Below are 25,721 nucleotides of genomic sequence, written 5' to 3' on the forward strand. Positions count from 1 at the left end.
CATGTTGATAAGAAATGTTCTTCCTCTGAAAAATACGTAAGTTCCTACTCTTCCAAAGCTTCCAAATCGTAAAAATCCATAAACTCATCCACAGATCCTGGTACAAACTATTTTGAATTAAGTGCCGCCAATAATGAAAGAAATCATCAACGGAACGAAGCATCACCCAAAGCAAACCGATCATAGATAAAATCAAGTTCCACACTAACCAAGCAAATGAACAATGCATCAATATGTGATCATTAGTTTCCACATTGTTGCAACTGCTACAATACATCTCAGCTGCTGGAATAATGGTCCTAATAGCAAGGAAAGAGTGACTAGCAATCCGGCCATGTAACGCAGTCTAAACAAAAAACTTGATCCGAGGTGAAGAGACTGACTTCCATAACAGCGAAAATGTTGGGCTGACTCCATGAATTGTGCGTGACTGAACTGTCATTGAACAAGTAGAATAAATATGCTCCTTACCGTCCCAACAGATAACATCTTCTCTGGTTTCAGAAAGAACAAGCTGGTCCAGAAAAGTTAGAAGAAGAAGCAATTGAGATTTTTTATAAATTCGAAGTCTACGTCTCCAACTCCAACTAGCCGACTTAACCTGCATGACGAAGTTGTTTTTCTGCCTCGAAAAACCATAAAGATATGTGGGTAAATTGAAGAGGGAGAACTACCGTTAAGCCAATTATCATGCCAAAACGAAATCAGAACTCCGTTATTAACTCGAAAGGAGACACGACTAATGAAAGAATTCCAAGATTTTTGATCAAGAAAACACAAATTTCTGATACCTTTCCAAATATGAGACATTGAGTTATTATTATCGAGATTGCTCCAACTCACCATGTTTGAAGAGGAGGAAACAACTTTCGCCCATAAAGAAATTTTACCTGACTGAATTTTCCAAATCCATTTAAAAAGCAGACAGCGATTTCCAATCTTGAGTTAAGTTAATCCCAGACCACCATCATCAAAATCATGGCAGATTGTATTCCATGAAATTTTGCACAAAACTCTGCTAGAGATATCCCCTTTCCATAAAAAGCGTTCCATAAAGGATTCCAAAGAATTTTGGACGCCTATAGGCATTTTAAAAATCGACATAAAATAGATCAGAATACTTTGAAGAAGCGATTTTATGAGAATTAAACGACCCCCGGGAGACAATAACGAACCCTTCCATAAGGATAATTTCGACCTGAACCTCTGAACAACATGATCCCAAGTGCCTGAAGATATTTTCCTGTATGCCAGAGGCAGCCCCAGATACCGAATTGAAAGATTTTCCATCTTGCAGCCAACAATACTTGAAGCAGTTTGAAGGTCATCGTCTTCTATATTTATTCCCATCATACCACTCTTGTGGTAGTTGATCTTTAATCCCGAAATAAGCTCGAAACACCTTAAGATTCTAGTTAAATTTTGCAATTTAACAATATCATAAGGCAGCAGAAGCAAGGTATCGTCGGCAAATTGCAGTTGAGAAATTGATTCCTGGTTGTCACTATATGAATAGCCCAAAATAAGATCCATAGCTTTAGCTTTTTGTAAAATTGAATTAAGACCTTCAAGAGCGATAACAAAAAGATAAGCCGATATCGGATCACCTTGCCGGACTCCTCTTTCCAAAGGAAAAGGTTCCGTGGGGCTTCCATTAAGTAAGACCGAAGTCGATGCAGTCGATAGACATTTTGACATCCAATTAACCCAAGTTCCTGGAAAGTTCATCATATCCATAACTGAAAGAAGATAATTACAATCGATGTTATCGAACGCTTTATGGAAATCTAGCTTTAAAATCAATAAATTGTCTTTTCGCCTATTAGCTAGATGCAAAAGCTCGTTGGCTATCATAGAACAATCAAGAATACTCCTCCTTTAATGAAAGCATGTTGGTAATCTGAAATAATATCTGGAAGCATAGGAGCAAGTCTCATGGAAAGAACTTTCGAAAGGAGTTTGTAGATGCCATTTACAAAACCGATTGGGCGATAATCTGATAAATTAGCTGAACCCGTCACCTTCGGAATAAGAACAGAAAAAGATGTATTAATGCCTTTAGGCAGGAAAGTTGTCTCATGAAAAGTGCTAAAGAAGTTCAAAATATCCTGCTTCGAGAAGCTCCAAGCTCGCTTGTAAAAGAAAAAATTGAAATCGTCCGGTCCCGGTGCTTTAAGCTGATTAATAGAGTTAACGCAAGAGAGGATTTCTGCTTCACTAAAAGCTCTTAGCAGATGTTCAGATTGTGCAGGTGAGAGTTTACTGAAGCAAAGATTGGAGAGCATATAATCTGCCTTATGATGTCGCTCAAATAATGAGCTGAAGAACTGTCTGATACTGAATTTCATAGCCTCTAGGTCCGTGAATCTCTCATTACCGTTTTGAACAGCTGTAATTGCGTTGTTTCGGTAGTGAACCTAAGCAATACTGTGAAAGAATCTAGTGTTCTTATTCCCTTGAGCATGCCACTTTATACGAGACTTTTATTTCCAGATGGATTCCAAATTATTACCTGCAATTAGAAACTCTGTTCGAAGAGAAGCCAGCGTTTCAATCTCTGATTCAGTTCGAGCACGAGAATCAGCTACGAAGTCGAAAGCATCAATTTTTTGAGAAATTTCATCAATTCATTTTTTTATTACCAAAAACCTGTTGATTCCAGTCTTTCAACCGATTGCGGAGATCTTTCAGCTTAGGAACAAGGGTTGTGTGAGACTCACCTGCTTTTAACCGTGAATTAGCTGCAAATTCTGAAAAGTTATCGTGCTTCCACCAAGCATCGATAGAGCGGAATGGTTTTGGACCCCAATCTACTTCATTTCCAAACTTGAAAAGAATTGGAGAGTGGTCAGATAATCCTTTAGAAAGGGCAGTGAGGGACATAGACGGCCACTCTGCAGAGTGCGCAGTTGAAAAAAGGCATCGATCAATTCGGGATCTAGAAATTGAGTTATTCCAAGTGAACGTTCTTCCTTGGAGAGGTAAGTCAATGAGCTCCCCTTCATTATAGATGAGGTATAACCAGAGCTGTTTGTTCTTTCCTCCGGAATAAGAATTTCATTGAAATCCCCACTAATATCAACTGAACCATTAAACACCACCAGCTGAAGAATATCATTCCAAAAGGTAATACGATCAGCAATTACCGAACTCGCATAGATAAGGATATGGCGATAATTCATCCCCTCCCAAACAAAGTCCGAACAAATCCATCTATTTCCAGTTAAAATTGACGTCACATTGATAGAGACGGTGTTCAACACCCATAATAAACCACCTGAAGCACCAACCGACGAAACAAACAAGATATCAAAGTCTAAGTTTGGCCATAGACGACGAACCATAAATAAATCAATGGACTCTTTTTTAGTTTCTAGTAACCCAAGAAAAGCAATACCATGATTAATAACAAGCATTTTGATAAAAGATTGTTTTCGAGAATTATGAATACCCCCACGACAATTCCAAGAGATGAACTTAAGTATGACACACATAAAAAAAGAAATCTACTGAGATGAGGAGAATGAGATCATGCGATATGATTTTGTCGATCCTTGGAGATGTTATCCGCCAACTGCTGAACATCTTCTTATTTGTCATTTTCATTAAAAAGAGCAATTAGCTTTCCCAATTCCCATGTCTTGTTAGCTTCTATTAAGGTAACATTTTTGTCTGCCATGAACTGTTTGGAGGATGGTGATTCTGCTAATTGAGATACACTCGTGTTTTTGGTAGATGGAGCCTTGGTTTTTTGTCTGTAAGTAATGTTTCTGACGCTAGTTTTGTCGAAAGAAAAAATAGTCTCAATTGGTGAAACTGCCAGAGAAGGGGATTTAGCTTGAGAATCTTCAACAAAGTGAGTTGATGGATTATAGGGAGGAGAGGTTACGGAGTCTGTATCTGAATCCGATTCTTCCTCTACTATTCTGTTTGCTAGAACTGGGAATTCTGTTTCATGTGCATGTATAGTAAACTCTTTACCATTAATGACGACTGGAAAATCAAGATCAATACGGGTTGAAGATGTTGAAATCAAAACGGATCCAGTCTCCATGCGATCTCTAGCACTAACCGACGGGTGAACTGAGATAGCAGAACCAAGAATATTACCTAACAGTGAAAAAGAAATCTTCATTCCAAGCAGAAATTGGAACGCCAAAAAAAGAAACCCAGACATATCTTTCACTCGAAGTATAATTAAAATTCCAAGGAATAATCGCTTTGAAGAAAGCTACCATGCTAGAGAAATCAGATATAAATATGTTCCTATATGTAGAGTCATGAAAATTAATCATGATGTTACTCCCTCCTAAAAAGGAAATCGACTCATATACTACTTCAATGTCTTCGAGGAAATTATGAACATGAATCAGTTTAGTAATATCAGTGACTTGAACAATAACCGATTTAAGGCTCGGATCAACAGCTAATGAAGGAGAATTATAGATTATCGGTTTTGTCACAACAACTTGGGCGTATGACCTTGAGTCACGAACTGATTTGTTGGGATCATAATGGGAGATGGAAGGAGGGATTGCAGCAGACTTGTTTCCCTTGTTATAATATTATTCACATGCATTCTGTTGTTGTTGTTGCACGGGTTGTAGGGATCTCGCATTAGGGTATTTCGAAAGAAAAGCCCTAATTTTGCATGAGCCGATATAAATCTGATTCAGTTTCCTCAGGATTGCGTTCAGGTTGAGGACTGAATTCGGTCGAAGAAAACCAAATTTCTTGTTTCCTCTGTTGTTGAGTCTCCTTGCCAATGTCACCTTACCCTCGATGTCGAACTTCTTAAAGTGCTTTTCAATGTCGTCGTAAAACTAGTTCGGAGGATAGTTCTCAAAATAAATAACTGCCTGGTGTCTCTCGTGATCATTACTGACAACATGACGGGGATTTTTATGATATGTGTTGGTTGCAAAGAAGGTGGAATCGCCGGCTGCTTACCTGAGCTTATTGCAGTCGCCATTAGGACTCTATTGTGTGGTATGATTGTATAAGGTTGATTATAATCTAATTAATAATTAATTAGAGTAATTATTTCTTTTTAAAATAATTCATACAGATAATGATAAGAAAATTTAAGAATTTATAATTTGTAACTGAATAAGACAAAAAAAAATTCTAATGATTCTAGTAATTGATTATTTTAAAGTATTGAATATACATATATATTTTTATAAATATTCTGTGTTGAAATTATTTTTATTTCTCAAATGGCAGTTTTCAAATTCTTTTGTAAGTTTACATGCATTTATCTCTTTTTATAGAATGCATATCAGTTGCCATAAATCTATTAGAGCATCTCCAACAGACTCTTTAAAAGAGTTAAAACTCTTTAAATTAAAGAGTCTATCTATAAATTTAAATTCCAACAAACTCTTTATCTTTAAAATTTAAAATAGAGAGTTGATTTGGCTCTCTACATGTGGAGAGCCATTATCACTCTCTATTCAATAAATCTTTAACAAATATCTCAAATAAATATATGTTTTCCCAACAGCTGTTATTTTAGTATCATTGTTCATATATTCGACAGTTAACAAGAAAGGAACAGCAACGACGTGATTTTTTCAAAAGAACAAAACATGAATCTTCAATCAAATGACGAAGAAATTTATAGTATTTATTTATCTGCAAACCCTCAATTTCCAACTCAAAATTCAATCTCCAATGATATATCAATTTCTATGGAATTCTATTCTAAAAAGTCTCGTGGTGGAAATTTTTGTGTGGAAGAGGATCGACTGATTGTATCATCATGGCTTAATACCAGTTTAGATGTCGTGTAAGGAAACGAACAGAAACATAGAACATATTGGGCACGTTTATTGGAATACTTTCACAAGTATAAAAATTTTCTGTATGAACGCACACAAGTTTCTTTGATGAATCGTTAGTCAAAAATTCAATTAGCTATCAATAAATTATGTGGATGTTATGCTCAAATTGAGTCAAGGAATCAGAGCGGTATAAATGAGCAAGACAAGGTATGAATCACAAGTTTTATTTATGTTGTTTATTGCTTTTCTTTGCTGTACTTTTTAAATGTGTGGTTTTTTTTCAGATTGCTAATGCAAAACTATTGTACCAAGAATTAAATACAAATAAATTTTAGTTTGAACATTGTTGGAATATATTAAGACTTCAACAAAAATTTATGGAAGATTGTCAAAATAAAAAACCAATTAAAAAAAAAGATTTGAACCCTATTATCAATCTCACTCATAATGTTGAGACTGAAGTGAATTTTGGAGATGATAATATTACAAGTTCTAACTTTGTGGATCTAGAAAGACCACCGGAAAGGAAAGCTGAAAAGGATAAAAAGAAAAGGAAGAGCAAAGACATGGAAATTGACTCAACAAGTTCATCTGTGAATTTATTACAAGAAATGAGGGAGGAAAAAAAAGAAATTCAATAAAAAAAAATTAGAAATGTTTGAAAAGGCATATGTCCAAGGATAAAAAAAACTTATTTATGAGAAACAGAAGTTGCGATTAGAACAAATGAAGGAGGACGAAAGGATTATGGCTACAGATACACGTGGGATGCATGAAACGTTAGCAAGTTTCTATATTCAATGTCAAAAGGAGATTATCGAAAGAAGATCTAATAACAACTAAACTAAGTACTGTCGTTTGTCAATAAGCTTTCCAACTTGGTCATTTGTGAAGGCTTATTATAAGCAGAGATTAAATTTATTTTGTAGTTTTTTTATTGTCCATATGTTTTGTCTTTTATCAAGTAATTACTTAACATTATTATTCTGATTATATAAGTAGCAGTTTTGATTTTTTTTTCCAGAGGTGTTCTGCTTTAATTTTCAGCTTTATATAATTGTTGTGGTGATCTCATTATAATGGATTTGATGAAGAGTTTGATTACTTTCTTGGTATATATTGAATCAATTTACTTGTATGTATTCTGTTTTGGCACAATCTAATTGTTCTATACTGCTATGTGAATCATTTTATAATGCTTCCATAGTTGTTTACTGGGTTCTAATTGTGACCTTTGATGTTATTGTGAGGAGCTCTAGACTTGTTAGATAGTCTGTTTTCTTTGGGTTTGTTTTTGAACTTCGTAGGGTGAAAGACGGGAGATAGATTATGAGATCGAGCAAGGTACAGTTGTGATAAATTTGTGTCTTAACAATTCTGCAGCCTAGCTATGAGTATAAAGTGGAAATTGTTCGAAATAAGAGTGAAGTAATTCTAGCAACTTGACTCATTGTTGGTATGTGCTCGAGATTTTTATTCAACATGTTTTGATTAACAACATCAGTATTCATTACTTTAACAGATCATGCACAATCTCACATTTGAATTGATGTAAAACATAACAAGTGCTTAAGATGGAAAAAAATTTACCCGCCACTCACAAGTAGTTCATCAATACATGTAGTTAAATTGCCTGTCTGTGATTGTATTTAATGAGAAAATTAAGTAATCTCAATCCATCTTTGATGATATAGAATCACTTTATTAATATGAAATCAAACTGATAATCACAATCCTTAAAATGTATAGTTATGAATTCAATCAACAATCACAGACAAAATAGCAAACTTGTTAAAAATTAGTTGAATATTTATGCTCTTAGATCTTTTGCATAGCATGAAATGGAATTTGAATCACGTACACACACTAAATTTTACTCTCTAATCTGTTCATCGAAAACTACAAACTTGCAGTAATCCTCTAAATGTATGCATTAAAGCTAAAGCTCCTCAATTTCTGGTTTATCTCTATTCATTCCTCTAAAATCACTTCAATTATAACTATGGTCCAACTTTGATTTTTCGAGTTAGAATTGTGTGCATTAAAAGCTAAGGTCATTCATAGCATTCATAATTTAGTACAGGTAACCTGTACAACTTTCATTTTTCGAGTTAACAATCCACCTAAGTTACCTGTGCAACTATTTCCTGCATTTTTAAATAGCATAATGTATGAAGCTCTTTGCTTTATATATTGATGTTGAGAACAAATAATACTAAGTTAAATCTAACATGAAACAAAACGCCATTCAAATGAAAATATACAATCATTGCTATTTTTTCATTTTTATAATTAGAATGACAAAGTGTAGTTACAAAATCAAAATTTAAATTCACTACATGATCTCATCCAAGAAAAACTCAAACGCCAAATAGATATAGCATAAATAAATAAAATAAAGCAACATTATTGTTTACATATGACTCCGATGTATGCCCTATATATGTTCGATTAGATCTTGTTGTAGCTGAGAATGAATATCTCTATCTCTAATGCGTCAATGACGTTGAATGAACTCCAATAGCTCTGCTGTATGGTCATGCGAAACTGAAATATTCAGAACGGCATCAAATGCATCATACTTAAAATCTAAATTTTTAGCATGCCTTTCATCTTCAATAATCATATTATGTAATGTGATGCAAGCTTTCATAATATCTTTTAGAATTTCCCCATGCCAAAAACGTGCCGGTCCACGCACTATGGCAAACCTTGATTGCAATACTCCAAACGCTCGTTCAACATCTTTTCTTATTGACTCGTGAGCTGCAGCAAATTGTCTGTGCTTATGACTTTGTGGATACGGAATTGTTTTCACTAATGTTGACCATGAAAGATAAATACCATCAGCAAGGTAATATCCCATTGAATACTCATGACCATTGATTGAATAGTTGGCGGGATGAGATCGTCCTTCGGCGAGTTCTGAAAATACAAAAGATCGATCTAAAACATTTATATCATTATGTGATCCTGAAAGTCCAAGGAATGCATGCCATGTCCGAAGATCATGGGAGGCTATAGCTTCAAGAATTATAGTTGGTTCGCGACCATGGCCAACATACATCCTTTTTCAAGCAACTGGACAATTTTTCCATTTCCAGTGCATACAGTCAACACTTCCTAACATTCCAGGAAACCCACGACTTTCATTATCTTTTAACAATCTATCATTGTCTATTTTGTTTGGAGATCTCATGTACTTCTCTAAAAAAATTAAAAATATTGCTTTAACAAATTTTTTTAAGACTTTCAATGGTAGTACCAATCTTTACATATTTATCAACATAGTCTGCTGTAACTCCATAAGCAAGCATTCGTAGTGCAGCAGTGATCTTTTAAAGAGAAGACAAACCTAAATGTCCGGTGGCATCTCTCTTTTGAACAAAATATGGATCATGAGTTTCTATAGCTGATTGTATCCGAAGAAAAAGAGACCGACTCATTCAAAATCTCCTTCGAAATAAAGTTGGAGAATATACAGGATTATCTCCAAAGTATTCATGAAAAAGCTTATGATGACCATGAATTCGGTTACGCCATAGAGAAGCATGGCCAAAAACTGAACCACGACATAGTGAAATTTTTCTTTTTTTATTGAGAAACTCTTCAATGGTAGATGCTATAATCTCGAGATCATCATCTGAGTCGGAATCATTAAGAATAAAACTATTTAAATTTGTAGAAAGTATGATTTGTAAATAAAAAAAGAGAGCAGAATATTACAAAAAAATTTGGGTTTGATCTTTGCAAAAAAAGATGACTTATATGATCACTACGGCCAGATCTGTTATTTGTTAGAGTAAAGTTTGATGAACAACCATTTTTCCAGGTTAACTAAGAAACAAACGAGTTTAATGAAATGGAGGAGAAAAAAGAGGGAAATGAAATTTTAAGGGAAATAAATTAAAACGAATAAAAAGGGATGAAAATTTAAAGAGTCCATTGGATTGAAATTAGACTATACACTCTTTATATTAAAAATGCTCTTTAAAATAAAGAGTAGTCTTGGAAATGCTCTTATTATGTAATCACAAAGAGTAGTGTTATCTAACTCCACAGTCTCCTTTTTAAACCACCTTCTTTAATCCACCTGACGTGGCATTAAAAAAATGGATGTTTATAACAACTTTTAATAATTAAATAAGTGTTTTAACTAAGTTAAGAATTCATGAGAATGCTCCTTTGATCCTCTCAATTATATAAGACTTTTAAAAATCAAATAAGTGTTTTATTTAAATTTGGAACCTATAAAAATATTATTGGTGTAAGTATTTTACTTAAGTTGAAAAACTAATAAAAATTATCTATTAATAACAACTTTTAATAATTAAATAAGTGTTTTATCTAAGTTGGAAATTCATGAGAATGCTCATTTGCTCCTCTCAATTATATAAGTATATAGATAGATTATAGATAATTTAAACAAAATTGTTCCAGCTAAATTATATTATTTTTATAATGTATAAAATTATTTAAACTATTTTAAAATAATTTAATATTTATAGATTATATTATTTATTTATATATATTATAATAACTATAATTAAATAAATTTTTAAATTAATTATAAACTTTTTATATCAAATAATTTTAAATTAAATGTTATTTTTATAAAAAAATTAATTTTAATTATTTTTTATTAAATATAACACGTTTTATTCACAACATAGAAATAATTGGAGAAAAGACAAAAATATCCTTATGTAAATAACACTTTAGTCAAATACATAAAACGCTATATTTTTACATTCGTGATAAAATAAGAAGGAATTTTACATTTTTTATCCTACCACTAAATAAAATACACACGACACACTCAAATAAAAAAAAAGTCTAAAAATGTGTCAAGAATTGGTCCAAAACGCATCAAAGCACGTTTAAAAACATGTTAAGAATGTATCAAAATAGCGTCTGACAAGCACGTCAAAAGAGCGCATCAGTCACGCGTTACTAGGTGTTATGTGACAGAAATATTTAAACAAGTATTTTTTATGTATCAAAAATATATCACCAACATATTTAATTTATTTTCTCATATTATTAAAACAGATTTGAAGAGACGTTCAAGACTGAGAAAAACGAATGGTTCTTTACTAAGTTTAGGTGTTGAAAAACAAAATGGGTTTTTTCTTTTTATTTTGTTATGATTTAGTTGGTGTAAAGATTTATTATTGCCAAAGTGGATTTTTGATGATATTTTGAATTATGAAGGCTTGTTCTTGAGTCATCGAATAATTATTAGAAGTAGCCGCTAATTGAAATTTTATTATTGAAAATTGCTGCCAATTGGAATTTTATGATTGATTTTTTCCTCTATATCTATGATGTATCAATGGTATATTTATGATATATCGACGATGCATTACGATGTATCTACAAATATTAGTCATTTTAAAATTTATTTTGTTGAAAATAGTCATTCCGAGTTGGAGACTGATTCTAAAAATTTATAATCAATTGTGTATCATAAAATTCATTTTGTGTATCTACGATATATTAATGGTGTATCTACGATGTATAAGTGGTGTGTATACTATATATCGTTGATGTATCCAATATATACACATAATATATACATAATAAATTGAACCAATAACTATTAGTGCCTTTATTAAATTTATCAATAGTTGAAGTTAATCTTACACATGTGAGTTTATATCAAAAATGAAACATTTACAATTTTCTAGCTTACGTAAGAAATCAAATCGTAAGAATAATTTAGATACATCTAAAAAATAAGTGATATACATCTTAAAAATATTTCGGATACATCTCAAGAACAAGTCATATACATCTAAAAAACATTTTGAATACATCTCAAAAACATCACAGATTGTCTCAAAACCAGCTCAGCTACATTCTTTGAAATAAAGGAAGTAGCCTAAACTTCTTGCAATAAATATTGACAAAGCCATCAAATTATAAAACAAAAAAGAAACAGCAGAGAAAAATCAGTAAATAAAAATAGCTTAATAAATAACCTATATATATATATATATGACACATTTCATATACATCTCATAACAATTACGATACATCTCAAAAATAGTCTAGATGCATCTCAGGTACACTTTTAAAGTAAAAACAAAGTAATCTAAACTTCTTACATCGCAAATGATAACCTTTTCGCAAAGAACTAGCTTTGATGTATCTACAATGTATCATCGATGTATCAAATATGTATATACGTGATACATGCACACAAAAACTGAACTAATAACAGTTCAATACATTCATTAAATTTATCAACAATTGAAGTTACACAGATAGGAATCTAGCTATATCAAAAATGTAAACATTTACAATTATGTATTTTACATTAGAAATCCAATTTTACAAATAGTTCAATACATCTCGAAAACATGTCGGATACATCTTGAATACATTTCAAATGCATCTAGAGAACAACTAAGATATATAACCAGCTCAGATGCACTTTTCAAATCTAAAAAAGTAGTATAAAACATCTCTAAACCATGTTTTGGTATATAATATTGAATTATTTTAGAAAAAATCTTTAATAGACTACTAATAATAAAATATTGCACAACTTAATAATCAAAAAACACAAAAATTGACATAAAAACTGTTAAAATAATATCAAACGAAAATCAAAAAACCATTGATTCTCTTTTTCACCTAACAAAAAAAAGTCAGAAGATTATTCAAACAAATAAAAATCAAGAAGCCGGGATGATAAATCACCAAAAATGGGGGATTAATCATATACAGCGCTAGGACCTGAGAAAAAAGAACACGATTTGAAAGAACGTAAGATGGAATTTTTGAGCGTTTGCTCCGACGCTCAAGTAAGTATTTGGTTAAGAAGATGAGTAAAGTAAAAAGAGTAAAAATTGAGATAAAAAAGATAGTACCTTAGGGTTTAAGCATGAAGTGGTTTATATAGTGCACTTTTTTTTCTTCACTCGTGTTTCTTGTGATGAGGTGTCCCTCTATTCCATAAGTTGAGCTGGCATTTTCTGTTATTTTGGTACTCGGGGCGCGAGGTAGGTGTGTTTTTTTGTCAAAGAATCTTCAGTGGTCCTCTGGACTAGCGTGCTTAAAGGGTGAGATATTTTTTCTTATTTTATTTATTAGAAAATTATATTATTTTTAAAAATAAAATATTTATCTTATATTTTTGAAATTTATATATAGGAAAAATAAACCTAAATATAGTTATGATTATAAGTATGCAACAATGTACCCACTCAGGCAAAAAAAACGTCTCTTTCTTTTAATTCTCTGACTATGTAAATGCTATAAAAATGACTAATTAGGCAAGAATTTGGACAAATTCTGATGGTTAGAATAGTTAGTGTTTCCCTGTTTTTTAAGAAAACGGTTGGTGCCTTTGAAGTGTGTGTGGGCGTGCCAGAGGTTGGACCTCAAATTGAAAATTAAAAATTGATCAAGCGACTGTGATTGATTTTCAAAGGACGTAAAAAATCTAAACGGTTCGTAAAGAAAAACTCTTGAAGAACTTTAAAAATAAGAACAAACTTCTGCAATTAAAATCTAAAATTCAACACTGTAAATCAAACTACTGCTGAAATAATGTTTAAAAACAAAAGATTGAAATTGCGAAAACTGTAAAGCGTTTACAGAGGATTGCATAAAATAAAAGCTTTTGGTTATGATAATCTCCTGAGAGTATTGAGTTTTTGTTGAATTTGGCTGGGGCTTCAAATCGTCGTCTTCTTCTCCCTTTTATAGCGTCTGTAGAAACTGCCTGATGATAACTGCCTCTTTAACTGCCCACGTCTTCACAACGCTTCCCACTTCTACAAACTGCTCCTGAAACATCGCTTTACAAAAAGCACGTGACTTCCTGGACCTTGGCCAATTGAGCTTCTGGGCTTCTTCTTCTAACGGGCTTCCGGCCTTTTGATTCTGAAATTCTCTTTTCCTCCAATTCAAAGTCAAAAACAAAACCTTTAAGAAATCTCTTGGAATCAAATCTCTTGGAATTAACTTCTGACAGTCAAATCTCTTGGAATTAACTTCTGACCGTCAAATCTCTTGGAATTAACTTCTGACAGTCAAATCTCTTAGAATTAACTTCTGACCGTCAAATCTCTTGGAATTAACTTTTGACCGTCAAATCTCTTGGAATTAACTTCTAACCGTCAAATCTCTTGGAATTTAACTTTTATAGTCGAATCTCTTGGAAATCTCTTGAAAAAATCAAATCTCTTAGAAATCTCTTGGAAAAGTCAAATCTCTTGGAAAAGTCAAATCTCTTAAATCTCTTGGAATTAACTTCTGACCGTCAAATCTCTTGGAATTTAACTTTTACAGTCGAATCTCTTGGAAATCTCTTGAAAAGGTCAAATCTCTTGAAATTAATTCTCCACGTAGCTTTTCTATCTTTTTAATAAAATATGGGCTTTATGGCCTTCGGGCCATATTTTAAATTTTGGCGTAAACAATGCCCCCTATATAATTGGCTTTAAAATAAAGCCATTTATATATAGTTCTTTATCCAAAATTGATTAAACATTCCACCATGATGAGTCTAAATCTAAACGCTTCACCCATTCAGCTCCGGCGTCTTCAACAGCTGCTCCAAAACCTGCAAACCGGACGGCAGTTGTTGATCATGTGTTCTCAAGACGGCGGCGGCAACAACTTTCCACGCCATCAGGTCCGTGTCATCTCGCCAGCAGATCCATTGGTTTGTCCCCGCCAGCCGCTGCGTCTCCAGCGGCTAGCCCAACCGCTGACCTTCGTCCAACCGCTCCTCATCGTCCTATTCACCATCGATTCCACGCCTCCAGCCGCGCGTCTCCAGCCGGTCCTCCGCTCCTCCAGCAGCCGCTCGCCTCCACCAGCTGATCCAGCGGCTGCCTCGTCTCCTTCAACGGATGGCATCAACCCGGTGACTGCAGCGGCTCGCCTGTCTTCCCCAACTGCGTTTTTAGCGGCCAGCAGCTTCCTTGCCAGGCTGTCACCAGCAAGTTCAGCAACTCCCTCGCCAGCAGCAGCTCACCCATCCGCTGCTCTTCCTCGCCAGCAGGTCTGTGTAGTCTCGCCAGCCGCTGCCTCTCTAGCGGCCTCGCCATCAACAGATCCATGCTAGCCTCCGGCGGCTTCCTCAGCAGCGCGATCATCTTTGCCAACAGGTTCAGTAGCGCGCTTGCCTTTGCCAGCCGCTGCATCTTCAGTTGCTCGCCTAGCCGCTCACCTGCCCTTTTTGCCAACTCTCCACACTGTATGGTAAATCCTGCCACATATTCAAGAGTTGACTGACCTTCATCTCTTGAGAACCAAGAAAAATCAAGAACTCTATAACCTCTAGGATATGGGTTATCTCTGTCAATTGTTTCAGGGTATGGCTTGTGAAACTCTGGCCTTCCCACTTGTCTTAAGCCGGGGCCATAGAGTTCTTGAACCATTTCTGTCACAACATCAATATCCACCTGGTTTTGAATCACAGGAGGTTGAAACATAGGCACTGGAGTAGCATTTCCTCTTGGCATTCCACCACAATTATTTCCCATATGGTTAAAACTTGATTCTGCTACCTCCTGAACATGATTGCCAGATGCATGCCCCCCGAGTTCGACTTGTTTTAGACTCTTCTTTTCAGATTCCTCCTTCTGAGCCCAACTCCTCTGCAGTTTTTCCACAGTATCAATCATGATCCTGTATTGTGCCTTGCTTTCTGTGGAGTACTCATCAATTCTCTTGGCTTGTTTCCTAGATTCTTCTTCGAATTTCTCCTGTCTTACTTCCATTCTTTTGAAATAATCCATCATGTGAGCCATGATGCTTTCAGGAGAATCCCCAACCATTTTCTCCTTTCCTTTTTCTTCTGCAGTAACAGGTCCTACTACAGGAATGACATTTTGTGGCGCCTCTTGATTTTTATTATTTGGAGGCGCAAGTGACTTCTCAAACTGTTCAACCACTGTGTGAACTTTTCCTCCTGGCCCTGCTGTTGCAGGCGCGCTTTCCTCCTCCTGAGAGTCGGATACATCTTTCCCTAAAATACTGCGAGTCCTTGGAGCCATCTTTTGATAGTCCCACTGGGCGTGCCAAATTGTTTCCCTGTTTTTTAAGAAAACGGTTGGTGCCTTTGAAGTGTGTGTGGGCGTGCCAGAGGTTGGACCTCAAATTGAAAATTAAAAATTGATCAAGCGACTGTGATTGATTTTCAAAGGACGTAAAAAATCTAAACGGTTCGTAAAGAAAAACTCTTGAAGAACTTTAAAAATAAGAACAAACTTCTGCAATTAAAATCTAAAATTCAACACTGTAAATCAAACTACTGCTGAAATAATGTTTAAAAACAAAAGATTGAAATTGCGAAAACTGTAAAGCGTTTACAGAGGATTGCATAAAATAAAAGCTTTTGGTTGTGATAATCTCCTGAGAGTATTGAGTTTTTGTTGAATTTGGCTGGGGCTTCAAATCGTCGTCTTCTTCTCCCTTTTATAGCGTCTGTAGAAACTGCCTGATGATAACTGCCTCTTTAACTGCCCACGTCTTCACAACGCTTCCCACTTCTACAAACTGCTCCTGAAACATCGCTTTACAAAAAGCACGTGACTTCCTGGACCTTGGCCAATTGAGCTTCTGGGCTTCTTCTTCTAACGGGCTTCCGGCCTTTTGATTCTGAAATTCTCTTTTCCTCCAATTCAAAGTCAAAAACAAAACCTTTAAGAAATCTCTTGGAATCAAATCTCTTGGAATTAACTTCTGACAGTCAAATCTCTTGGAATTAACTTCTGACCGTCAAATCTCTTGGAATTAACTTCTGACAGTCAAATCTCTTAGAATTAACTTCTGACCGTCAAATCTCTTGGAATTAACTTTTGACCGTCAAATCTCTTGGAATTAACTTCTAACCGTCAAATCTCTTGGAATTTAACTTTTATAGTCGAATCTCTTGGAAATCTCTTGAAAAAATCAAATCTCTTAGAAATCTCTTGGAAAAGTCAAATCTCTTGGAAAAGTCAAATCTCTTAAATCTCTTGGAATTAACTTCTGACCGTCAAATCTCTTGGAATTTAACTTTTACAGTCGAATCTCTTGGAAATCTCTTGAAAAGGTCAAATCTCTTGAAATTAATTCTCCACGTAGCTTTTCTATCTTTTTAATAAAATATGGGCTTTATGGCCTTCGGGCCATATTTTAAATTTTGGCGTAAACAGTTAGTAATCGGTTTTTAGTTCAGTTGTTGAAGCCAACGAGCCAAACAATTGTCTTGTTCCTGTATCCCAAAGTATGTGGGTGTTGCTCCCCTGCTATGGAAGACTAACAGATGTGGTTGGTTAAATAGAATTTTGAAGGATTTTTCAATATTTCAAAAATAAACTTTAAAATTGTTTTACGGATAAAAGGGATAATTGATACTGATCATCATTCGACCTTTCAATTTTTTTATTTCAGTCATTAAAGTATATTTTTTTAATATTGAACTTTTATTTTGGTATTTTCCGGCAAAAAATGTTTAGATGGCAGCCGGAAGTTGACATATAGCACCAAATTTTGCTAATTTTACTTTAAAGTTTATCACACGTACATAAATATCAAAATGAAAAAATAATTAAAAAGAAAAAAAAAAGTAGTTAGTAACTGAAATGAAAAAACTGAGTTGAACTTCATCCTTAAATGTTCTAATGAATTCGAGTTAAGTACGAGTTTGATAGTACTGTAACTCAACTCAGATCGGCTTGATCAAACAACTAAAATACACTAATAGAGAGAAGGCAATCAAAATCATACTGAAGAAAACAAGATTTTATTACACACATTACTCTCACCTTAAACACTGCTAATTCAAGGTTATGTCTTTTCACTATGATTTGCTATCTCTTCTCTTGTGAGCAAGAGTTCATTTTACATTACACTTTTGTTTTTATAGCAGTAATCAACTCATAATAGGTTGAATGCAAATCCAATCAAAAAGAATTCAATCTATATAAACTATTTTTCATACAATTATGAGCTCAACTTTCACTTTCACTACCATTTCCATACATTACTTGATCCCCAAAACATGTTCTTACCTAAATTATTGTCTTCCTTGTGATTAAAGAATTTCAAGGGTAAGGTCAGCATACCCAACCCGAGCTTTATGCCTTTCAAACAGATCTTTCAGTGCTTCAACGAATCGACTGTGTACCTCCGCAATCTGCATAATAAGTAAAATATGCCATCCTATTAAGCACTATAGACAAAGTGACAGTTTTAAAGTTTATGTATACAGCAATAGTAGTACAACACACACCTCTTCCGCAGTAGGCACTGGATTTTGCTTCACCTCAATTGGTTTACCTACAACAACATGCACCGGACGAGGTAAAGGCAAATGGGATCTGAAAAGAGAAACATCAAATCAGAATTTCGACTCTCGATGAATTCTTCAGACATTACATGACCTACTTGTTTCTTAAGAGATTCCAGTTGCAACTTTATATCAAATCACAAGTGCACAAAGTTATAATACGTAACACCAAATTGTCTTTGGCTTTCTCCAAATCTATATTTACCCGAAAAATCCCCAAAACACAATTGGGGCGAACTTAATAGCTCTAGCCAATTTCAAGAAGAGATCCCCGTCAGGTTTCCACCACTTGTACACGTATGACTGTAGCGAGAACAAGAAACAACTTTTAATGATCCACAGGATATACTTTAAGTGGTGCATTACGGAATAAACAAATAAAAGAACTACAACACAGTAACAATGAAGCAAACTATAAGAGGTTGATCCATTCAATTGTCAGCATTACTGTTACAATTATGACATTCAACTGTCAAGTGAAAGATAAATGACGTAACAACAGATAAGGGCTCTCCTGAGTGACAAAGTTCTCCTGGCTTTTCCAGGGATAAGGAGATGATGCACACATGTGTATGCAATTGCAAACTTCCCACAGCATTTTACAAAGAGGCTGTCTCCACGTCTCCAACCCTGACCTAAGGAGCAGTTTTACCGTAGCACCAGGGCTTGCCCCCAAGTAACAACATAATAACAGGATAATAAAAATAATAACCTTTTATGAATATTGCTAGCACATGAAAAATATAAAGAACACAGTACTTGGCCAAAGGAGAAAACTGGAACCAAGGGTTTCCCCGTCTCTATAGCTAGTCGAATAAACCCTCGTCTTGTCTTAAGGAAAGCAATCTGCAAATCAAGCAACACGAAGGATAAATAACCAACCAACCTAACTAATTATCTTCAGTAATAGTTTTTTCTTTCCATCACCACCATTAGTATACAAAAAGCGAGAAGAAACTTAAGATGCTGGAAGAGGAGCAACTAAATGGAGCTGTTTGGAAAGAAATTCTCAAAAATTTCAAGTAAAGTATGTTATAAATCATGATGCACTATTAAATATATTGGGAAGTAATGAGATCTAGAGGTCAGGAATTGATATGAAGCCAAAATTTTATCACATGGTGAAAAGGAGAACTTCAAGAAAATGACAAATTGTCTGATGTTTCTAACATTTTGATCTTTTATTCCTGTAACGAAATAGGCCTACAAATACTTGAAACACTGCCTAGAAAGTACTTTCATAGCAAGACATAACAACGCGTACTTACACGGTAAGGGGAAAACATAGCACAAATTTATTTGGATTGAAACTAACTAATACACAAACAACAAGACGTGCAAGTTGAAGCAGTGGCAATAATCCAAAGTTCAAAACTAGCCAAGCCACTGAATGCAAACTAATAAAGGCAAACAATTCAATAGAATGAAACCAAAAAAATAAAAGAAAATGAGAAGGGAGAGTGTTAAAAGAAGAAAGAGACCTCAGAGCCCTGTCTCATATAAAAAGTCTCCTGGACTCCGCCGGGAATCAGAATGCAACTATAACCCGATTCGAGGAGGGAAGTGAAATTTGTCTTTGTTGCTGGTGCAAGACCGCACCATGTCCAGATATGTCTCAAAAATGGGGTGTAGAATACCTAATCAATCATCCAAAGAAATAAGAGAAGCAATACAAAAGGAAAGACTATAATGTGTTAATGGGGAGTGCGAAAGTTCTTACAGCGCTACTTGCGAGGACCTTAATTTTAGGAAGCGGCATGAAGCCCATATGGTCTACAAGTATGGCAACTCCCAGTGGAAAAACAGAATGCGGCTCATAACCAAAAACTGGCACCAGGTAATGAGAAGAGTATAAAAAACAAGAAAATGTATGAAATGCAACAGACAATGAGAATGGGAAGAATGAAACCGTAAGCGCGATCAGGATGAAAAGCCGAAATTTGCTCGACATGGAGAGTGATGGGGAAATGGCTACAAGCATTTCTACACACATTCCTGGTCAACCAAATTAACAAACTAATGAGCATATAATATTTTTGTGGGGAGCGCTTGTGGGAGGAGTATGGAACCCACAAACCAGCAGAATGCTGCCTAGCGCTTATACCTGGTCAACCAAATCAAGAAAGTAGAGCATGGTAAAATCTTTCTTTTGGGACCATGAGCTAGCAGGATGCTGCTGCCTAGCGCTTATAGCATTTGAGATATAGTAATGATATAGTTATGTACCTGCAGATACGACGGCCGAACCGACTGTTGGGGTTGATGGGAATGAAGATCAAAAGCAAAAGGAATGCAATAACCCTGAATTAAAAATACAAATACAGATCAATTAACAACTCCATAGATCAAAATATAAGAGAAAAAAGAGAGAGGGAACACTGACAGGAAGAAATTGGGGAGAGAAAGGAAGAGGAAGGAGAATAAGAGCAAGAAGAAGAGGAAATGGATGGAGCCGATCCATAGAGCCAGAGAGAGGAGTGCGTATACAATGTTGGTTGGGTACACTTGTCTTGAATTTATTACTGTTATGCCCTCCTCTTCCTCCTTCTTCTCCATTGAAGCTGCTTCCAATGGAAGAAGATCGGGTTGATGGAGCTTCTTCTTTTTTAATGTTCAGGAGAAGGTACCAATAAGAAAAAAGTCTCATATAGGTGTGACATGGAATATAATACTATTGAATTCACAGCGCCATCTTCTCCCTATTGTTCAGCGACAGGTGTGTTTGGCTTTGGACTTAAAGGGAACAATTTTATTGGTCAAAACATTGATAGACCAGTAAACTCGTCGCTATCAAAGTATCAAACTAGTGGAAAGATTAAGACATGGCCCCTGATTTTAGGATACCTTACAACAAATCCCTTATCTCTAAAAAACGATCAGTAAACTCATTGATCTTTATGGCGGCGCTCGCTAAACCCTCTGAGTGTCAAAATCGCCAATTATCCAAAATCGCTGACGTGGCACGCCCTCTCCTTGTTTGCCAAATGACGGCTATACACGTTGCTCTGTCCTATGTCAGACAGGTCTTAAACATGTCAGTTGACTTTCAAAATTTAAAATACAAAAAAAAAAATTAACCGCTCGGTGACTTCCTCTTTCTTCTAGCTTATTTCTCTCACTTTCGTCTTCCTCTCTCTTACTTTAATTTATTTATTTCTTTAACAAAAAAAACGACCGTCCACCTTCTTCGTTTCTTGATCGCCTGTTAGGGCTTTGTTAGTCGCCATTATTTCTGAAAACGAAGTTTTTTGCTTTTTCTTCTTCGTTCGTTCCTGCTAGAAAGAAGAGGCATTTGTTAAAAAAAGATCAACCGAAGCAGACAAAACTGAGTATGTAAGCTTTTTTTATTTTTTTAAAAATGGGTTTGTGATTAAGTTAGTTGCTTTCTACAATGTATAACTTGAACGGGACTTGTTGTTTCACAGGTTTAAAGGGTCAAAAAATGGGCAAAAGAAAACGAGAGTAAAGGGAGAGGGAAAGGCAAAGTGCAAGAGACAAGGCATGGGAAAGGACTCCACGTTTAATAACTCGAAAATCCCCTTATGTCTTACATGATACTGATATTGAAAGCAGCAACGAAGTAGTCGAAGGTACGCAATTTTTGTAAATCTTGACCCCATAACCTGTAGGACCATTTATGTGGAACCGGTGTGTTTAAAAAATTGTTTGATTTTTGTGGGTGCATTTATGATAATATTTCTTTATATGCTTGCTTTTGGTGAAAATTTGGATTTTGTGTTGGCTTTGTGAATACTTTATTTTACTGTGTTGGCTTTATGAATACTTTATTGTTGTTGTGTTGGTGGTTAAAATTAACTATTGTTGTTGTGTTGGTTGTATTAGGATGTAGAGAAATAATTGTCGTTGTTGTGTTGGTTGGTGTATTCAATGTTGTGGTTTGTTTTAGTGTGTAGGTTGGTGCATTGGTGTTGGTTTGTTGGTTGGCTTGATGTTGAATGCATTGGTTATTTTCTTTTTTTGCAATTTCACCAGGAGGCGGTAAATTATTCCAGATTAATTTACATCATCATGGGGATCTTGGGGAATTGGCAAATCATGGTGGGGATGTTCAAAGTAGGGTATATCATATTGGTGAGATTGAAATGTCTGACCTTGACAAATGGTGTAAGAGGGTATACGATAAAGCCGTCGTGGACTACCATTGGTGTGCGACGGGAGTAGAATACCGGGATGGGATAAAGCCAATAAAGCATGAAGAAAATTTCAGGGTAATGGATAGGACAAGATTAAGAGCAAGGTTTATTGAGGTGTACGTTAGGGAATATTCTGTCGAGGACATTAGGGCGTTACATCGTCAGGTTAAGGTTGATCTCCTTTTCCCCTAGTACGGTTGTTATTGAGGAGCTGGAGGACCCGGAGGCTGGGCCAAGGGAAGGGCAAGGGGTGAATATACCATAAGTAGGTCAGGGGGCCACCAGTGTATATACCATAAGTAGTTTAGGGGCCACCAGTGAATATATTAGCAGAAGTTCAGGGACCAGGAGTGATTCCACCAGAAGTTCAGGGGGTGTTGTTGATCGAGTGGCACGAAATTGATGTGCAGCCGCCGGTTGTAAATACATGGGAGCCTGGCCTGTTTGTTGAAATAGTTCCAGGGATTGTGAGTGATGTTACTGTAGAGGAGGTAGTAGTGAGGCAGGAAGAAAGGCTACATGAGGGGCTGGCTGAGGGGGATAATGTTATCAAGAGGAGGAAGCAGTGGGGTTGTAAGAAGAGGAGGCAGAGGGTACTCAAGAGGGGGAGGGGCTGCAAGAAGAGGGGGCACAGGCTACTCAAGAGGGGGAGGGGCTGCAAGAAGGGCGGCAAATGGTCCCCCATCCACTCTAGAGAGTATGGCACATGGGCTGTTTGATGATATTATAGAGGAGCTAGAGGGCATGGAGGGGCTGTTTGATGATAAAAAAAATGATGTTCAATGAAAGAACCAAGAAGGGCAGAGGGGGAAGGAAGGTGAGAAGCTACCCCTGGACGACGTCGAGTTAAATGTTGATGACCCCGATTACAACATATGGGACGGCGATGAGGATTTGATGACCGAGCTTAGATCAACGGGGCAGTTACATGAAGAGGCACCACATGCCCAAGATGAGGATGGTGTAGATGTTGGATATTCACAGAGATCTGGTGGCAGACCAAGGGGTCAGAGTCAGCCAGAATTTGGCCCGGGGGGCGTTGAAAAACTATAAATCGAGAAGTTGATGAGGAGGCGGACTCGGACTACATTGCTTCTGATGATAACAACACAGCTTCAAAGTCTGATGATGACAGTGGGGTGCTGTCACGACCCAAATTATTGAGCCGAGACCGGCGCTATGGAATGGGAGTGGTAGCTCCAAAACCCGTAGCAAGCCTAGAATTCACAATAAATTTTTCGCGAATACAATATATAATTTTTTTTCAGAAAAGTTCTTTAGATAATATATTTATAGATATTAAAATATTATATTTCTTTTCCTGAAATGTTTGCGAAACAATTCGTAGAAACCAGGGTCTTACAAAGTGATATCCCATATCCAGCACTGCCCTGTTTCTAATCATAAATACAACCAATTCCATTCATGGCAATTGGTGTAGAAATCAAAACTTTACTCATATACTGACACATATGGATTACTGCATCTCTATAAGAACTTGCACTTTGTGTAAGCCCAAACGACTTCTGACACAAAGGAGATGGTCTGTCTGATCCGACTCTGTCACCTGAAAACATCAACAGTGAGGGGTCAGTATTTGGGAAAATACTAAGTGAGCTTGCAAATTACTAACGGTATTATCAAAATATAACATCGCAGTTCAAATTAATCTTTAGTATGAAAATACATATAGGCAAGTGTTTGATCCTTTCGAAACTAAAAGCCTGAAACTCATCACGACTTACTAATATTCAAATCAAACTGATACAAATGGTCCGACCCGAGAGTAATTCTAACTCAACCACGTCAGCCGCGACCAATCTCTTATTCCCAAGTGGTGGGTCCAACCCACTAGATACGGGGCTAAGGTTACTTTAACCGAGTTCACTCTCGTATCACATTCATATGATATGCGTATTTCATAATCTCAATGACAATCTAGACACACTAGACTGACTCAATTACTGGTGATCACACAGCCTATTGACACCCAATAGATAGCTAGTTTCTTCAGATCGCACACTATATACTCAGCTCAAAAACAACCATTCAAGTCATCAAATCATATAATTGCGATGTATAAAGTCACAATATTCATAATATATGAAAATAACTTTTATAATAATATGCGAAAGTAAAATGCAACTCACAGAACCCGCTATCCCAAAACCGCGTTATCACGATTCCACAAACGTAAGTCTCGTGCATCGCCTGATTCATTAGCTACTCCAGCTCGTCGGCCTGATAGCTCATCGATACATCAGTCACCTATCCAAGTTACATGTACGTTTAATTCATAAACGTAAACTTAATGCTAAAACTCTAAGTTATAAACTTAGGTTAACACGATCTTGTTCTAAATACGGTTTTTAACTTTGATCGTGTTCTAATACTTAGTCGAGATACTTAATATATCTTTTGTTCATCGATTTTCAATCATAGGTTTCTTATATCTCGAAACCCTAATCGAACACGTTAGGTTCGATATCCAAATTTCACTTTTTCGGGGTTTGAGTTTCCTTTTTAATGTCCGACACTTTAAAAGTCGGAAACTGGGTCTTAATGGGGCGAGAACGCCCAAACAGATAGGTTCGTTGGTTGTGCGAGCGCACAAGAGGTTGTCTGCGTTCGCACACCATGTGTGCGTTCGCACACGGTGCTTTCGCACGACCCAAAATCCTCTTTTGGGCCGATTCCGACGTGCTCTAACTCAATTCCTTCATGCTCCTATCTCATTTTAACACAATCTCAACTCCAAATTCATCAAAACGATTAAAGAAAACGTAATTACATTTCATTCAAAATAGGCAGACCCTTATTTTTCAATTTAAGCACCCTAAACCACAAACTTACCTCGATTTGATGCTTGTAGTTGGTAGAGAATTGAATTCCGAGCGAATCGATATAAAGAACGCGCGATTTGGACGAGAAACGGCGACGGATCGAAGTTGATCGTCGAGTTTTCTCCTTCTTTGATACTCTTTCCATCTTCTGGATCATTCTTTTGAATGATTATCCTATATATATATGGTCAACTATCCACTTTAATCCTTCAATTCTTTATCTTAAGTCATTTCTCTTTTAAACTTTCTATTTTAACCAAATGGTTAATTATTCACTTTAACTCAAGTACTTACGTATTATTTATATCCAATAAACAATACTAACCCAAAATTATTATTTTTCGTCAATAATCTTCTAATTGCTATTCTCGAGATTTAATTGGCTAATTTATACTTTGGTCCTTGAACTTTTCAAAAATTGCACTTCAGTCCAAAACGCTTTCGCGTCCAAATTTTAAACAGTCTCCGATTGACTCGAGACTTTTACCACTATTACTATAAAATATTTAGCGGACCTTGTCGAAATAATTTCCATCACGGGATTTATATTTTATTTTATATTAATTTTCTAAACTTGTCCTCAAATCCCGCTAATACACTTAATGAAAATTATTCTAATTCCTCAATATTATTAAACTAA

General features: G+C 35.6%; 3 protein-coding genes across 3 annotated transcripts; all 3 read right to left on the minus strand.

Annotated features, from left to right (window-relative positions):
• Positions 1–1,850: 1,850 nt before the first annotated feature.
• On the minus strand, positions 1,851–3,416 carry LOC126681874 (uncharacterized). The gene is made up of 4 exons (XM_050377428.1): positions 2,966–3,416; positions 2,643–2,894; positions 2,513–2,584; positions 1,851–2,389 (listed from the first exon to the last, which is right to left on the minus strand). The coding sequence occupies exons 1-4, from the start codon at positions 3,414–3,416 to the stop codon at positions 1,851–1,853; spliced, it is 1,314 nt and encodes a 437-aa protein (XP_050233385.1).
• A 3,956-nt stretch (positions 3,417–7,372) lies between these two features.
• On the minus strand, positions 7,373–8,853 carry LOC126681875 (uncharacterized). The gene is made up of 3 exons (XM_050377430.1): positions 8,292–8,853; positions 7,875–7,933; positions 7,373–7,423 (listed from the first exon to the last, which is right to left on the minus strand). The coding sequence occupies exons 1-3, from the start codon at positions 8,851–8,853 to the stop codon at positions 7,373–7,375; spliced, it is 672 nt and encodes a 223-aa protein (XP_050233387.1).
• An 8,722-nt stretch (positions 8,854–17,575) lies between these two features.
• On the minus strand, positions 17,576–20,796 carry LOC126683300 (diacylglycerol O-acyltransferase 2-like). Its single transcript, XM_050379151.2, has 9 exons — positions 20,468–20,796; positions 20,311–20,385; positions 19,994–20,079; positions 19,805–19,911; positions 19,566–19,721; positions 18,844–18,930; positions 18,290–18,387; positions 18,028–18,115; positions 17,576–17,931 (listed from the first exon to the last, which is right to left on the minus strand). The coding sequence occupies exons 1-9, from the start codon at positions 20,638–20,640 to the stop codon at positions 17,830–17,832; spliced, it is 972 nt and encodes a 323-aa protein (XP_050235108.1). The 5' UTR covers positions 20,641–20,796; the 3' UTR covers positions 17,576–17,829.
• Between the last annotated feature and the right edge of the window lie 4,925 nt (positions 20,797–25,721).

The sequence above is a fragment of the Mercurialis annua genome, linkage group LG5, assembly GCF_937616625.2.
Source record: "Mercurialis annua linkage group LG5, ddMerAnnu1.2, whole genome shotgun sequence".
In the NCBI taxonomy this organism is placed as follows: Eukaryota; Viridiplantae; Streptophyta; class Magnoliopsida; order Malpighiales; family Euphorbiaceae; genus Mercurialis; species Mercurialis annua.

What these genes read in the sequence shown, in the direction of transcription:
- LOC126681875 (XM_050377430.1), bottom strand. Translation starts at nt 8,853, where the DNA reads ATGTATGTTGGCCATGGTCGCGAACCAACTATAATTCTTGAAGCTATA. An exon ending in GCTATTGGAGTTCATTCAAC is followed by an intron (nt 7,934 to 8,291) that starts GTCATTGACGCA and finishes TTAAAAATGCAG; the next exon opens with GAAATAGTTGCACAGGTAAC. An exon ending in GAAAAATGAAAGTTGTACAG is followed by an intron (nt 7,424 to 7,874) that starts GTTACCTGTACT and finishes ATACAATCACAG; the next exon opens with ACAGGCAATTTAACTACATG.
- LOC126683300 (XM_050379151.2), bottom strand. Translation starts at nt 20,640, where the DNA reads ATGGAGAAGAAGGAGGAAGAGGAGGGCATAACAGTAATAAATTCAAGA. An exon ending in TCATCCTGATCGCGCTTACG is followed by an intron (nt 19,912 to 19,993) that starts GTTTCATTCTTC and finishes ACCTGGTGCCAG; the next exon opens with TTTTTGGTTATGAGCCGCAT. An exon ending in AGGTCCTCGCAAGTAGCGCT is followed by an intron (nt 19,722 to 19,804) that starts GTAAGAACTTTC and finishes ATGATTGATTAG; the next exon opens with GTATTCTACACCCCATTTTT.
- LOC126681874 (XM_050377428.1), bottom strand. Translation starts at nt 3,416, where the DNA reads ATGCTTGTTATTAATCATGGTATTGCTTTTCTTGGGTTACTAGAAACT. An exon ending in TTACCTCTCCAAGGAAGAAC is followed by an intron (nt 2,895 to 2,965) that starts GTTCACTTGGAA and finishes CGCACTCTGCAG; the next exon opens with AGTGGCCGTCTATGTCCCTC. An exon ending in AACAGAGTTTCTAATTGCAG is followed by an intron (nt 2,390 to 2,512) that starts GTAATAATTTGG and finishes ACGCAATTACAG; the next exon opens with CTGTTCAAAACGGTAATGAG.